This window comes from Macaca mulatta, chromosome 1, assembly GCF_049350105.2.
Source record: "Macaca mulatta isolate MMU2019108-1 chromosome 1, T2T-MMU8v2.0, whole genome shotgun sequence".
Lineage (NCBI taxonomy): Eukaryota > Metazoa > Chordata > Mammalia > Primates > Cercopithecidae > Macaca > Macaca mulatta.
In genome coordinates, this window is record NC_133406.1 from 220885672 (window position 1) to 220901389 (window position 15718).

The window sequence follows — 15718 nt, forward strand, 5'->3', positions numbered from 1 at the left end:
TGAGGCCTTTTCAGTTTGGTAACAACTACAAGGGAGCTCCCGCTGCCCAACCCCTCTGTACATATGCTTATAGAGATCATTTTACTTATGTTTGGAGGCTCACATTTGTGACTGAAGCCCAATTCAGATGACAGTAAAGGATCTGTATGTACAGGGCAATCTGTCCATTAAGGATGTATAAAGATCTAGCTAGGGAGGCACTGCGATCTGATCTGTATGTTTCACTAGCTCTCTTAAAATGGGATGACCTCCCTGATGGTTCTCCTGCCAGCCAAGGGATCAGCAAATGCAACAGTCAAGGAGAACGCCTTTTCCCAAGTTTCGAGGCTCCCTTAGCTCTCATGTCCCCAGAACTGCTCACAGCAGCCAAGGTGGAAGACAGCAATGGGATCTCCTCCACTGAGGATGAAGCCCAGAGCCGTAGACTGACTGACCACCTGGGGACAGCCTCCAGAATCCAAAGAGGCAGTTGGAGCAGAGAAGACATGGAGCTGGTCCTCAGCTGGAATCCAGGGGCTCCCCCGATGAACCCCTAATGTGGATGAGTCCCTGAACTGCTCCTTTTGTGGGCTGGGATTGAAGGCAATGTGGGATAGTGGCCAGAGCCCAGGGTTCAGGGTTTAAAGTTAGGATCTGAGGTCGAATCCTACTTCTGCTGTTGATGTGCTGTGTGACTTTTGGACGGTCTCCTAACCTTTCTGTACCTCAATTTCTTGGTAGATAAATGAAGGTTCTCTATGATTCCTTCCAGCTCAAACCCATGACAGCCTATAGTGTTGCCTTCATAACCTCGTGGCATCCCGCTCCTGTGTGGATGCTGGGACTCTGAGCTGGGATGTGCCAATGAGAAGGGCCTGCCCACAGCCACCTCCAGCAGAACTTACCAGCAAAACACTGCTCTGCCTCCCACCTGACTCTCACGGGAGAAGGGAGAGGTCTGGACTGGGTTCTCTTCTCTGTCATCCAGAATATCACGATTGAAGGAAAATGGAATTAGAGTGAAGCCTTCAATTTCCCCCACATACCCATTCAAAATTGGATCTGGGAAACGGCTTTGATTTTAAATATTTCATGAGCAAATTCGGCATTTAAGTCCCTCCCTGTGTGGCATTGTCAAATATAGACACCGAGTCTAAATCAAACTTTTCTAAAGCACTGGTGCATTCAGGGTAATCTCATAAAATTAAATTTTATTTTGAAAACATTCACCACTAGAGCTTTTTAAATATAGACCCTATTTATCATGCAGTTATTTTGGGGTATGTCGGAATAAAGAAGCCACAGGTACTTTCTTGGAAGGACGTTCCTTTGTTTTGGAATACATCCTTTCTTCTTGCAGTCTTGGTATCAGAACAAACATCCTTTCTTTTGTGAATTGATAGACGGGTTGGTTTTTTAAATGTCCTTACTTTGTAAAAAAATAAACCCCATAGCTGACACCTATTTAAAACAAATTCCTGCTGTGTGAAATCCTAGAATCTTAGCATCCCCCATATCAGCATCAAGGTGGGCTTTAGAAGTCTCATTTTACATTGCAAGGAACAAGACAGTTTCTTTCTCAAATAGACTGAAAGTCAGAGAGGTTCAGTAATGGGTCCAAGACCACACAGCTGAAGAAACCAGCACTGGGATCTCAATGCCACCCTCTCTGGCCTGGAAGCTGAAGCTGGCGTAATCACCAGTTATCTTTCCCCCACCCCATCGAGGAAGAATGAGACCCAACACTGGAGAGGACCCCAAGGTTTAAGGAAATAAGCCCAAGAGAAAGCCTGAAGCTCATCCCAGAAAACCCTGCATTTACTAATCTTCTTTTCTGTCTCTGAGATAACGTAGATAACTTTGGGTTTATTACCCCAGCGGCAGAGAAGGAGGCACCAGCGATCCCCCACAGCAGAGGAAAATGTCTGTGTGGTTTTTATTAGCCTTGAGAATGAATTTTATTTAATATCCATACACCAGATTTAGAGAGTCAATTTGGCTCTTCCTGTGTAAAAATTCTCTGGAGGGTGGCGGTGGTGATAATCTGATCGCAGAAGCTGAGAAGTAAGTGCATCTCAGGAAAGTGTTCCAACTGGAGCCAGGACGCTGTCTTCAGAGAAGAAAAGAGACATGGCCAACCCTGAGTTGGTGGAGAGCTCTTGGCACCAGAGGGGCTGCCCTCAGAAGTAGAGGCCTAGGGACCCTGGGACCCTACCAAGTCCTGTGACCAGAGTCACTCTCCAGGGACTTGCTAGAGGGTACAGTGTGGCCCTGGGGGTCCTCCAAGCTTCGAGAAAGACTGAGGTCTGTGACTTAGGAGCCTCTCTCAGGAATCCAGCAGAGTCGGAACTCTGTGTTGTAGAAAAACAGAGCAAAAGTCTTGGTCTGGGAGGAGCTCGCTGGGGAGGCCTAGGAGCAGAGGATGTTGGGAAAGTATTGGTACTGCGGGTTGTAGCTCCATAGGTTTCTCTTGAGGCAGTAGACGAGCTTCCGGTCACAGGCACAGAGCTGCACATGGCAGAAGGGCCCAGGCTCTGCAACAGGACACCAAGAGCAGAATGAGGGCGGGAAGAGCATGCTCCAGTCTCAGCAGAGACCCCATGGACCTCCTGCTCCAAGGAGCTTTCAGCCTGATGAAAGAGGCATGGCTCCTAAATCAGGGGAATAGAGAATCTGATGGAAGGGGCGCAGCTGCTGCTCAGGGTGAGGTTTCAGTTCAAGAGACAGTTCCTGCCCTCAGGGAGTTCCCAGTCTGATAGAGGAAGCACCTTCCTTCCTCTGGGGGACTCCCAGTCTGATAATGGAGGCAGCTGCTGCTCTGGAGGAACTCTCATTCTCACAGAGCAGAACCATCCCCAGACTTAGCCTTGAACTCAGAGGCCTTGGGCCTGAATCGTGCTGTGTGTACTGGCAGGCCTTCAAGCTTCTGTTTCCTGATGTCTAAAATGGAGGAGACTAAACCTACTCTATAGGTATATTTGGGGGGAATCAAGGAAAAGGAAGCATGTCAAGCATTTGCACCCGGTGGATGCTAAGATGTTTCAGCCCTACCCTGGGGGACTGATATAGCCGCAGTAATCCTGCTCCTCTCATCCCAGTTCTGTACCCAACCCCTCCTCCCTCAACAAGATACAGGCTGGCTGTCCTCTAGGGCAGCTGAACTTAAAGTCTGGTGCTCTTCCAATGGCCTGAACGGGAAGCCCCAGCCTTACCGCAGGTGACCAGGCCCCATGCGAATCTGTATTTGTAGGACTGTGTCCGAATATTGCAGCCCTTCTCCTCCAGCCGCCCATAGCAGTGGTCATGCACCCAACAGCACCTGTCCATGCAAGAGACTTAGATCCCAAGTGGGAGGGATGCCCTCCTGACCCCCATCCCTAATAGAAGCAAAAATTCAACCATGTCACTTTAGCAGAGGCCACCTTGGTGGACGCGATGTGGCAGAGAGGATCTTGTAGTGTGACTGAGTAATTTTCTGTTCCTCATTTCCAGCCAGCAGGTCATGGACCCTCGTTTTCCTCCTGGTCTCGTGATTAGACTACATTTTCCAGCCTCCCTTGCAGGTAGGTGTGGCCACATGACTTGGTCCCAGCCAGGTGAGGTAGGTGGAATTAATGCACTCCACCTCCAGACCTGCCCAGACAAACCTCCCACACTTTACTCCACTGTCCCTCTGCCTCCATCCTTTGGCTGGATGGAGATGACCCAGCGTTCTGAGGATTCCGAGGCCATAGGTGATGGCAGAACTACAAGATGGGAGGAGCCAACGTGTGATTCATACTGAACTGTTATGTGAGCCAGAAATAAACTTCTCATATCACAGGTCCCGCATCTGTGGATCAACCAATATGGATGGAAAATGTAAGCAGGCCTAATTTCTTGTGTCTGTACTAAACGTGTACATACTTTTTTCTTGTCATTATTCCCAAACAATACAACAACAACTTCCATAGCATTTACATTGTATCAGCTATGACAAGTAGTCTAGAAATGATTTAAAGTATATGATCACAGCCGGGCGCAGTAGCTCACGCCTATAATCTCAGCAGTTTGGAAGGCCAAGGCAGGTAGACTGCTAAAGTCCAGGAGTTTGAGACCAGCCTGGGCAACATGGTGAAACCCTGTCTCTACTTAAAAATATACAAAAAATCAGCCAGGCATGGTGGCACGCGCCTGTAGTCCCAGCTACTCAGGAGGCTGAGGTGGGAGAATCACCTGAGCACAGAAGGTCGAGGATGCAGTGAGCTGAGATCGCACCATTGCACTCCAGCCTGGGTAACCACTGAGACCCTGTCTCAAAGAAAAAAAAAAAAAAGCTTGGGGGGATACAATCACATAGGTTATATGCAAATACTATGCCATTTTATATCAGGGACTAGAGCATCTGCAGATTTTGGTATCCACGGGGATGGATCCTGGAACCAGTCCACGGGATGACTGTATGTTAGGTGTAGCAGACTGCATATAAAAGGTTTTCTTGGTTTACAGAAAAATTGAGATCTTACAGAGGAAACACCTAGTTCCTCCTATTACTAACATCTTATATTAGTATGATACCCTTGTTAGAATTAGTGAACCAATATTGATACATTATTAATGAAAATTATTCACTAAATAATAGTACATCATTATTATCTTACTAATTGTAAAAAAAAAAAAAAAAAAAAAAGCCGTAATCAGAGTTCCCTAGTTTTTAACCTAATGTCGTTTTTCTGTCCCAGGATCCCACTGGGGATGCCATGTTACATTTCATTGTCTTGTCCTTCTTTTTTTTTTTTTTTTTTTTTGAGATGGAGTTTTGCTCTCATTGCCCAGGCTGGAGTGCAATGGCATGATCTCAGCTCACTACCGCAACCTCTGCTTCCCAGGTTCAAGCAATTCTCCTGCCTCAGCCGTCTGAGTAGCTGGGATTACAGGCATGCGCCACCATGCCCAGATAATTTTGTAAATTTTAAGTAGAGATGGGGTTTTTCCACATTGGTCAGGCTGGTCTTGAACTTCTGACCTCAGGTGATCAGGTGATCCACCCCTCTCGGCCTCCCAAAGTGCTGGGATTACAGGCATGAGCCATCGTGTCTGGCCCATTGTCTTGTCTCTTTAGGCCCCTCTTGTTTGTGGCAGTTCCTCACACTTTCCTTGTTTTTGACTGTTTTGAGGGGTACTGGTTAGATATTTTATAAGATGCCCACTATTGGGATTTGTCTGATATTCTTTTTTCTCATAAGACTGGAGTTTGGGGTTATTTTGTTGCTAAATTGTTCCAGTGTACACTGGGGGCTCTTTCAGTCGGCACAGGTGCCCCTTGTCACATCCCCATCAATGTGGGCTTTCATTTTGTTTGTGTTTATTTAAGCACTTCCTTACTTTTTGGCACTAAAAGAAGTTCCAGGTTCATCTTGTATATTTCCTGCCTTGGTCCTAGAATTGGCCATTTCTTCAAGGAACCCTGGCTATATATGAATATGTATATATATAAAATTTATATTATATATAATTTATATTTATATATATATATATGACTTGGAAGGGGCCTTCTATTGAAGAATGACATTGGAAACTAGATCTAGGCATTAAGTGTGCTTGTTGCTACTGGGGTGTCATTTCTTTTAGACCCTCTCCACTGATAGCAAAAGAATGTTTCTATTTGCCCATGTGTATAAAAAAAAGTATATGATCACACAGGTTATATGCACATACTGTGCCATTTTATATCAGGGACTAGAGCATCTGCAGATTTTGATATTCACAGGGGTCCTGGAACCAGTCCGAGGGATGACTGTATGTTAGGTGTAGCAGATTGCACATAAAAAGTATTCTTGGTTTACAGAAAAACTGAGAAGATCTAACAGAGGAAACACCATTTTCTCCTATTACTTACATCTTATATGATACTAATATATCCACGCTATCTATGCATACTGCTACCTATGCATACTTCCACATGTAAACATCTGCATCTACAATAAGCTAAACAGGAGTCCATACTGACATCTCCAACTCTAGTCCTTTTGCACATGGATCATTCTGGCTTCCTGCCCTGACTTATCCCACTCCAACAGTGAGAAACTTGGCCCCAACCATCTGTCCTTCATTTGCTTAATCATCCCTTTCCTTTATATATGTCTAGCAGTATCGGAATTGTTAACCCAGCTGGGTATGCTTTCCAAGGAACAAAATCTCCCATTTCACACATTCTTCTAGAACTTTAGCACTTCCCGATCAAGAGGTGGACTCTAGATACCCTCCCTCTTAAAGCCTTTGTGACTGTCTTGACCAAGAGGACAGTGTAAGTGACACAATGGGATTTCTGAGGCTGACCATAAAACAGCATACTCTTTGGTCTTGCAGTTTGGGGACACTCAGTCTTGCAACCCAAGAGTCACCATGCTGGGAGGAATCCTGAACATCCTTGGAGAGGCCTAAGTGACAGGAATTGAGGCCTCTGACCCGCTCCTACGCCAGGAGATGCTGACCACTTGCCAGCCATAGGAGTGAGCCATCTGGAAGGTGGATTGTCCAGCCCCAGTTGTCCAAGCTGAAGCTGAGACAAGCCACCCCCACAAGCCCTACCCAAATGGCAGATTCATAAGCATAGTAAATGACCAGTGCTGTATAAGCTACTACATTGAGGACCACTTGTTACGCCACAGTCGACCAACTGACACCTTAGGCCACTGAGATCTTGGGATTGCCGGCTAACTTCTTTCAGATTCAGTTTTCTTATTTGTAAAATGGTACTTTAATACTCATCTTCCAGAACTGATATGTAATTGAACAAGAAAACATGGGTGCAGAGCCTGGAGCCCAAAGGGCAGTTATAGCAATCAGCTCACCTATCAGTGCCATCCTTGGGGGTTCCTCGGCCGCCCCAGCCACAGTAACAGCCGTAGAAGCCATAGTTTGTCAGGGCATTCTTCCCTGTCACCTTCTCGATCATCGATTTTAGGTCCAGCAAGCCTCCTTGCACAGCAGGCACACCTGGAAGATAGCCCATGTCCCCAGGTGACACCCAGGCAGCCCAGCCCTGCTTTAGGCCCACTGCCCAACATCTCCTACCTTTTCTCCCACCCAGGGCTTGGAGGGACGGACCTGTGTGTCTCTTTTTTATTCTCTCAATTAGTGGGAAGGGAGGTGCAAGCAGTATGGAGAATTGGTTCAGAGTTTGGAATTGAAAAATGAGCAGACCTGGGTTCAAATCCTGGCTGTGCCACTAATTCAAAGTATGGTATTGAATGGAGTCAGAGCCTCAGTTTCATCATCTGGAAAACGGCGACCCAAAATTAGCAGCTGCATCTTGGAGTTATCATGAGGGTTAAAATAAGATTAAGTGTGTAAATTTTGAGCATGGTAGCAGACACAAAGTAAGTGACCATGACGTATAAGGTGTAATTCTTTTTTTTTTTTTTTTTTTTTTGAGACGGAGTCTCGCTCTGCCGCCCAGGCTGGAGTGCAGTGGCCGGATCTCAGCTCACTGCAAGCTCCGCCTCCCGGGTTCACGCCATTCTCCTGCCTCAGCCTCCCGAGTAGTTGGGACTACAGGCGCCCGCCACCTCGCCCGGCTAGTTTTTTGTATTTTTTAGTAGAGACGGGGTTTCACCGTGTTAGCCAGGATGGTCTCGATCTCCTGACCTCGTGATCCGCCCATCTCGGCCTCCCAAAGTGCTGGGATTACAGGCTTGAGCCACCGCGCCCGGCCATAAGGTGTAATTCATAATGTATCTGCATGAAGCAGCAGACAGGAGTTTCCTGTCTCTCTTGGCAATACATCCCTCTTCCCCACCACTCCCTCCCCTCACACCCTTTAGAACATAAGGCAGAGAATCTAAAAGCAGGATAGGACTCTTAAAAATCGCTGAAGCCAGTTCCCTCATCTTACAAACGGGAAACTGAGGCATGGAGGGAAAAGGTGCCCTGTCCAGGGTTTCACAGCGAGCCCAAGGCTCTCCCTGCACCAGGCCTCCAGCTCCTCCCGGCATCTCCAGCGATCTGGCAAGACATCAAAGAGCAGGACAGCCTGTCAGGGGGTTGCTGTATATACGGTCACGGGGCTGCAGGATGGGACTAAAGCCATCTGTACAGTCACTTCCCAGCTGGACAAGCCTGAGCTGAGAATGACCCAGGAATCATAGGCTGGGACATTTAGATAAGAGTTTTGATTTTTATTTGGATTGATTTGGGGATTTTTAAAATCTTATTTTATTTGCATACAAGGAAAATATCTGCCTAGTGCATTTGCCAGCCACATAACCTCCATGTCCACAACCTTTAAGCAGCTGAGGTACAATATCTCCTAGGACCCTGCCACAGCCTTATGCCTTAAGCATGGACTGCATTAGCCCGTGCCAGATGAGGAAGCAGAGGCTCGGAGGCATGAAGGTTCCTGCTGACGTCTATGAAGTCAGTGCAGAGCCAAGATTCAAACCCAAGTCTCTACAACCTCAATGGCTGGTGTCCTTTTCACCACCCTGTTACTCCCATGGGGTAGAAGTTCATTCGGAGGTCATGGGGCCAGCACTTACTACAAGCCAGGAACCAAGCCAGTGGGAGGAAGCCCTTCATCTCTAGGGTTCTGGAAAAGAAAACACATCCCACGACAGGTCTATCAGGCAACGCCCCCGTGGCCCATTCAGATCCCACCCCGGCTCCCCACCAGGCCCCGCCTATTCCACTCTCCATCATGGTGGGCAATAAACAAGGTGAGTCCAGCCAGAAAAGACGAGGCAAAAAAACTATAGGTCCATGGAGGGCCCTGGAGGCAGAGGGGATAATGGAAGCATTTGCAGGTACACTGTCCCTGCTACCAGTGCACTCTTAACCACAAACACCCCAGACATACTCACCCTGTTGGCAAAATGGCTAAAAGGGACCAGAGAATGGGCAGGATTCTTAAATGGAGATTTGGTGGCATACATGGAGAAGCAGGACTTGATATAACCTAGACACAGCCTTTGATGAAAGATGCAAGACGGAAGAAAAAAATTCCTGGACAGACAGCACTTGACGCCCACAGCAGGAGGGCAGAAGGAAAGCCGATGATTCTATGTCTCATACTCGTTTTAGCTCACGGTGCTGTAGTTGCCTGTTTTCAAGGATGTTTACCCTGATGGTTCTTTGCAGGCAGAGGCTGGGCGGATGCACCCCTCTATTCTAACACTGAGAATAGTGCCTGGCCCAGAGTAGGTGCTCAGCCGTGAAGCCTGGGCACCCACAATGTGCCAGTGGCTTTCAGGGCCTGGTTATGTCTCTTATGGGCCCCAAGCGCTTTTGCCTTTGCAGGTATCTTTCTGCTATATCTTTATATTTATCTCTATATTCACATGATTATTTTTGACAACTATGTTGGTATAAAGAAAAACATAATCCAAGCTGGATTTATTATTATATATTCATTATTATTATGTTCATTTCTTTCCTCTTGATTTTGAAAGAATTTATAAAATTAAGACATTCTCCTGGGACCCAGGCACTATGTCTACCTAAAGAATAAGTCAACACTGGGGGTTCATGAGAGTGCTGCAGGGTAGGTATCACTGTCTTCATTTTGCCACTGGGAAAATTGAGGCTCAGAAAGCTCCGGGACCTTGCCAGAGGTCACACAGCCATTAAGCAGTGGAGGCCGGATTTCAGCCCCGTCCTTCTGTGTCCCTCACTGCACCACACAACCTCGCTTCCCAGAGGCATGAATCCTTTGAGGGGTCTGTGCTTGTTCCTTCTCGTGCTCTACCTCTCAGGCCAGAGCCCTTGGCTTCACTCCTTAGAATCTGTCTTTGGTAAAAACAGCCATTGCCAGCCTAGAGTCCAGGAAATTCCATGTGTCTCAGGCCAGCACCTGATTCTAATTTGGCTTCTCAGAGGTTCCTTACCAGCAGCTGCCTGATTCCCTTCCTCCCAGGATCCAAAGTCCTTGTTTGTCCACAGCTGGGCAGGCCTGGGGCTCTCCCCTTCAGTGCTCTGTTGTCTCAAGTCCCTGAGTTGAATGGTCGCTTGTGCCAGAGCTCTCCCTGAACCCCTGGCACCTCCCAAGACCTGGCCTCCAAATATGCCTCAGACTCCCCGGGGCTCCTGCCCTTGTCCAGTAGCAACTCTGAGTTCCAAGAACATTCCTGAGGGTTCTGTCCACAGCTGGCCTCCATGACAACCCTTGTCCGGCAGCAAGTCTGAATCCCAAGAACATTCCTGAGGGTTCTGTCCACCCATAGCCTCTGCTCCAAGGGCTCCAAACAGCCAAAGAAATGGCCCTAGACACCACCATTCCACACCAATCTTCCTCTGCCGCTCCCTGGAGCCTGCAGCACAGTGACACCAACTGCCACTCCCTGGGCATCTCTGGTGTGCCAAACACTACGTGCTATCTCTCTAAACCCATCAATGACCTTGGCAGGCCTGGAGTCTGTCCTTTTAAACAGCCACTTGTTGAATGAATAGCAGTTGTTGATTTTACAGATAAGGAAATTGAGGCTCAGGCAGATTAAGTGACCAGGACTGTCAATCTATTTCCTTGACTGACTCTACACTCCACTGCCTCTGAGCATCCCTGGGCACTAAACATGCTTTCGATTTTCTGTATTTTAGGACGCTTTGACATCTTGGAGGCCAGAGACAGCCTGCTCCTTCCAGGGCTAGTTAATTCCTAGACACCTCACATGGCTCCTCTGTGAGCATGCCTTTCACCTGCAGACCGACTGTGACAGTAGGTAGCTGGTCAGACAGGAGCAGGACAGGAATGTCAGGCAACCGTCAGGCGATGGGCAGGCAGTTGTTAACCGTCTCTCTAAAATAATAACTGGTCACAGCCAGCACCAGGGAAAGGCAGTCTCCCAATACACAGGAACACCTGAAGCTGGTGGTCAGTCGCTTCCAGTCAGATCTCAGGTATTGGGTGAGTAGGCTCACACATGCGCATGAAGAGGCAAAATGGCAGAGTTGAACTGGTATAGGACCTGCTAGGGATGTTCGGCTGGTGAGAGAAGAATGCCTCAAGGGAACACGCGTACAACTCCAGTAAACACACTGCGCATGCTCCCTCCCAAGTGCTAGCAGGTGGGCGGATAAGGAAAACAAGACCCCGGAAGTATGCCAATGTATAAAACCCCAAGTCAAAGGTCAAACAGAACCCCCGAATCTCTCAAGTCACCTGGTTGGCCCCTCTTCCAAGTATACTTTACTTCCCTTCATCGCTACTCTAAAGCTTTTTAATAAGCTTTCACTTCTGCTGTGAAACTTGCCTCAGTCTCTCCTTCTGCCTTAGGCCCCTCAGTCAAATTCTTTCTTTTGTCTCACTCCGTCACCAGGTTGGAGTGCAGTGGCACCATCTCGGCTCACTGCAACCTCCACCTTCCGGGTTCAAGCGATTCTCCTGCCTCAGCCTCCCAAGTAGCTGGGATTACAGGTGCCCGCCACCATGCCCAGCTAATTTTTTGTATTTTTAATAGAGACAGGGTTTCACCATGTTTGCCAGGATGGTCTCGATCTCCTGACCTCGTGATCCACCCACCTCGGCCTCCCAAAGTGCTGGGATTACAGGCGTGAGAATTCTTTCTTCTGAGGAGGCAAGAACTGAGGATGCTGAGGCCTGTATGGATACATCCCACTGCTGACACAGCCAGTCCCTTGGCACACCCAGGCCACCTTTCCCTTACCCTCACACTCTAAGCCAAGGTTTCTCCTGCCCTAAATCACCCCAGGGCCAGACACTGGACAACTAGGGAAGCCTGGAGTCCCGCTGACCTGATTCAAACTGGCCAGTCCTAAACTGTGTCTCCTGCCCTACCAGCCTTTCCCAAAGATCACAGCAAAGGCCCTGGGCGATGCTTCCCAAGGCTCCTCCTGACCTGCCGACCTGGCACCTCCTGCGTGTCCCTGGGTGGGAATCACGCCCTCTTCTGGGAGCTGTAAATAACAAGCTATCTTTTAAATGGCAATCATTTCTTGATCTGTTGGCCTCCCCATACCTGGAGAAAACCAGCCTCCCAGGTGCATTTGAGAACACCCTGGAAAGAGTGAAAAAGCAGTTTCATGGTGGTGGTGGCAGAGGCGTGGAGCGGCTGCCCTGAAGAGTGGACAGCCACTCCACTCAGTAGAGCCCAAAGTGGGCCCCAGGAGGAGGATGTGGGCTGAGCTATTTTAATCAAACCACCACAGAGAGGAAGTGCATAGCCGCGAGAGAATTTCGGAGGAGGGCAGCGGTTGCAGTAATGAGAGGGGAGAGAATAGAGATGGACAGCCCAAAGGAAGATGTGGAGGCTGGGACGTGGCGAGGTCGCCAAGGGATGGGTCCCCCAAGTCCACATGCAGCAGCTCCAGGACCTGCCAGTTCACGTCTCCTGGCTGGAAAGAATGCACAGTGCGGAGCCTCACATCATGGACACCTCCTGCTGTCTGTGAGGGAGGTGATGGGGGTTCACCCCTCTCCAGGCCCTGCTCCCCTGACCAAGGGGGACAGGTGTTTCCTCTCATAGCCCCTCTCTTGGCCCTGCTCTCTGCACCTCCCTCAGGCAAAGCAGCCCCAAAGATGAGATTCCTCACCAGTGCGACCTTTTCTCTGTCCTCAGGCCCGCGGAAGAGGCCAGGGCTGGGCCCGCCTGGTTTTAAGGACCTCTCTGTTGCCTCCCACACTCCTGCGTGGGCCAGCTCCAAGATTCCTGGTAACTCGCATACGAAGCTCTACTTCCCCTCACCCTGGCACGACCCCTGGGGAATGTTTTCCACTGTGTACTCAGAATTTGTTTCTTTTGGTTGTTTTTTTTTTTTTTTTTTTTTTTTTTGAGACGAAATCTCGCTCTTTCGCCCAGACTGGAGGGCAGTGGTCCTATCTCAGCTCACTGCAGCCTCTGCCTCCCTGGTTCAAACAATTGTCCTGCCTCAACCTCCTAAGTATCTAGGATTACAGGTGCACGCCACTACACCTGGCTAATTTCTGTATTTTTAGTAGATACGGGGTTTTACCATGTTGGTCAGGCTGGTCTCGAACTCCTGACCTCAAGTGATCCACCCACCTCAGCCTCCCGAAGTGCTGGGATTACCGCCACAGAAGCAGCTGTTTTCTGAAACAGGTCACAGTGCCCAGGTGGCTATCAGGAGAGATGGTGATCAGTCGGGCTTGGGCCACCCACGATCCAGGGCTCTTCCCCGCCAAGAACAGGAACCCTGGAATCCCCCTCCAGGGCACGGCCTCCCTCCCACCCACCACACTGGGGCTTTGCCAAGTCCCCCAGCCCTGGGCTCCTGCTCAGATTTCATCCTGTCTCGCTCAGCCTCAACCCAGGAACGGCCAGGGAAGACAGGCAGCCCCACTCGCGGACTTGAAGCTTTGTCCCCGTTCTCTTCCTGTTGTTCCTAACTTGCCAACCCCCAACTTTTTCTGCCCCGTTCCTGAGCTGGGGTGACTCAGGAGATGCCTGTAGAAACACCACAGAACGTTGCCTGCCACGTCCAGGTGGTAGCCCTTTTTTGGCACCTGATTCCGTGCCAACTTCCTACAGGTCTTCCCTCAGGGAAGGGGAAAGTGCCAGGCTTGCAGTTAGAGAGATGCAAGCTGGAGTCCCAGCTCAGCCACTTAGTATCTGTGTGAGCCTGGGCGAGTCACTACACTTCTCTATTCTTCATGTAAAATGTGAGAATTATGAGCCCCTCCAGCCGCAGAGGCTCCTGGTGAGGAATGTACCATATAAAACAAGGCACAGGTGGGTCAGGCACAACGGCTCACCCTGGGAGGCTCGGGTGGGAGGATGGCCCGAGCCCAGGAGGTCAAGGTTGCCATGAACTATGATCACACCACTGCACTCTAGCCTGAGCAACACAGCAAACCCCTGTCTCTATTAATGAATAAATGAATACATAAACATAAAAATAAGGTATATAAACTCATGTCAGTTGGGGAAGTGTGTGGCCCAGTGGGTAACATCACAGGTTCTGTATCAGCTCCAAGTCCTGGGTTCAAATCCTGGCTTCCTCACCACTGGCCACAGTGCCTCAGGACTGACTGAAGCTCACCTGCCTCGGAGAGCTGTTGTTAGGATTAAATGAATTTATACATGTATAGCTTAGAGCCATAGCAAATGCAGAGTAATGCTAATAAATCAATGACAGCTCACCTTCTAGAGTGTTTTCACAAGACATAGGTACCTACTAGTATTCTCCATTTTCTGCTTCTGTTAATTCCGCCCCTCACCCCACCACCCCACACACACTTTTTTGAGAAGACTTGGATTTTTTTTTTTTTTTTTTTGAGACAGGGTCTGTCTCTGTCCCCCAGGCTGGAGTGCAAAGGCACAATCATAGCTCACTGCAGCCTCCACCTCCTGGGCTCAAGCCATCCTCCCTCCTGCCTCTGCCTCTCGAGTAGCTGAGACTACAGTGGGCACCACCATGCCTGGCTAATTTCTTTTTTTTTTTTTTTTTGAGATGAAGTCTCACTCTGTCGCCCAGGCTGGAGTGCAGTGGCGCGATCTCGGCTCACTGCAAGCTCCGCCTCCCGGGTTCATGCCATTCTCCCACCTCAGCCTCCCGAGTAGCTGGGACTACAGGGGCCCACCACCGCGCCCGGCTAATTTTTTGTATTTTTAGTAGAGATGGGGTTTCACCATGTTAGCCAGGATGGTCTCGATCTCCTGACCTCGTGATCTGCCCGCCTCAACCTCCCAAAGTGATGGGATTATGGGCGTGAGCCACCGCGCCCAGTCTCTTTGTGCATTTTTTATAGAGTTGGGGTCCCACCATGTTGCCCAGGCTAGTCTCGAATTCCTGGGGTCAAGTGATCCTCTCACCCATGCCTCCCAACGTGCTGGGATGACAGGCATGAGCCACTGTACCCCGCCAAAGACTTGGATTTTTGGCTCCTGCCTCTCCTTGCTGTTCTATTCTTTTTTTCTCCCTCTCTCTTGTCATGGTAGCATCAGAGAGAAGTTCCTCCTTAAGGCCCCCATGAATCCTTCTCTTCCTAGGACTAACAACTGGGCTCCCAGAAGAACCCTGTGAATTCAACTCAATACCAAAAGTATTTATGAAGTGTCTACTGTGTGCCAGGCACTGGGATCCCACAGTGAATGAGACAGAACTTGTGCCTTTACAGAGCTGCCCTTGTGGCTGGTGGGAAACAGATAGTGAAGACAGAAGTGAACATAGATGGTGTCTGGCGGTGATCGGAGCCATGGGGAAGCATCCTCTCCCCGTCCTGTATTTTCATTTCTCCTTCTCAACCAGTTTCCTCCCCCACCTATGAACACACACCTGCCCCGCCATTCTCAACCAAACAAAACCAAGCCACGAAAAGGAGAAAACTAATCCCTTGCCTCTGGTGACAATTCTACTTCTTTTTTTCTCGAAAAGCCACATTTCTAAACAGAGAAGCCTGCCCTTCATCATCCCCCACTCTGAACCCTTCGCTGCCTGGCATCTGCTGCATTCTTGAGCTTGCTCTCAGGGACCCCCAAAGCCTGGCATAGCCCAAGCTTGGGGGTCACCCGCTCGGTCCCTCAGGGCACTCATCTCGAAGTCCACCTCCTCCTTCTCAAAACTCTCTCTCTCCCTCAGGGCTTCACAAGGTTGCCCTTCTCTGTCTCAGCCGCTCTCTGGCTGAGCTCATCTGAGTTCAGGGATTTAGCTCTTATTTCTATGCAGGCATCCGGGGGTGTCCCGGACAGAGCAGTCTGGCCCCAGCTTTGACTCAGCAAACAATGCTTAATGAAGGAATGACTGAATACAGGAACCAGGAGAAAGCACAATGTCAGATCCAAGATCC

At 49.2% G+C, this 15718-nt stretch overlaps 1 protein-coding gene across 5 annotated transcripts in view; it reads right to left on the minus strand.

The window, feature by feature from the left end:
• Window positions 1-1172: 1172 nt before the first annotated feature.
• Window positions 1173-15718, minus strand: part of PLA2G5 (phospholipase A2 group V) — a 65324-nt gene continuing 50778 nt past the window's right edge. For 2 of the 5 annotated variants that reach the window (XM_077967066.1, XM_077966987.1), the window contains exons 2-5: window positions 8499-8548; window positions 6813-6957; window positions 3192-3298; window positions 1173-2513 (exon numbers count right to left, since the gene is read on the minus strand). In XM_077967066.1, the coding sequence (XP_077823192.1) occupies window positions 2389-2513; window positions 3192-3298; window positions 6813-6957; window positions 8499-8538 (417 nt within the window). In that variant the 5' untranslated portion in view covers window positions 8539-8548 and the 3' untranslated portion in view covers window positions 1173-2388. 5 annotated transcript variants of the gene reach the window in all.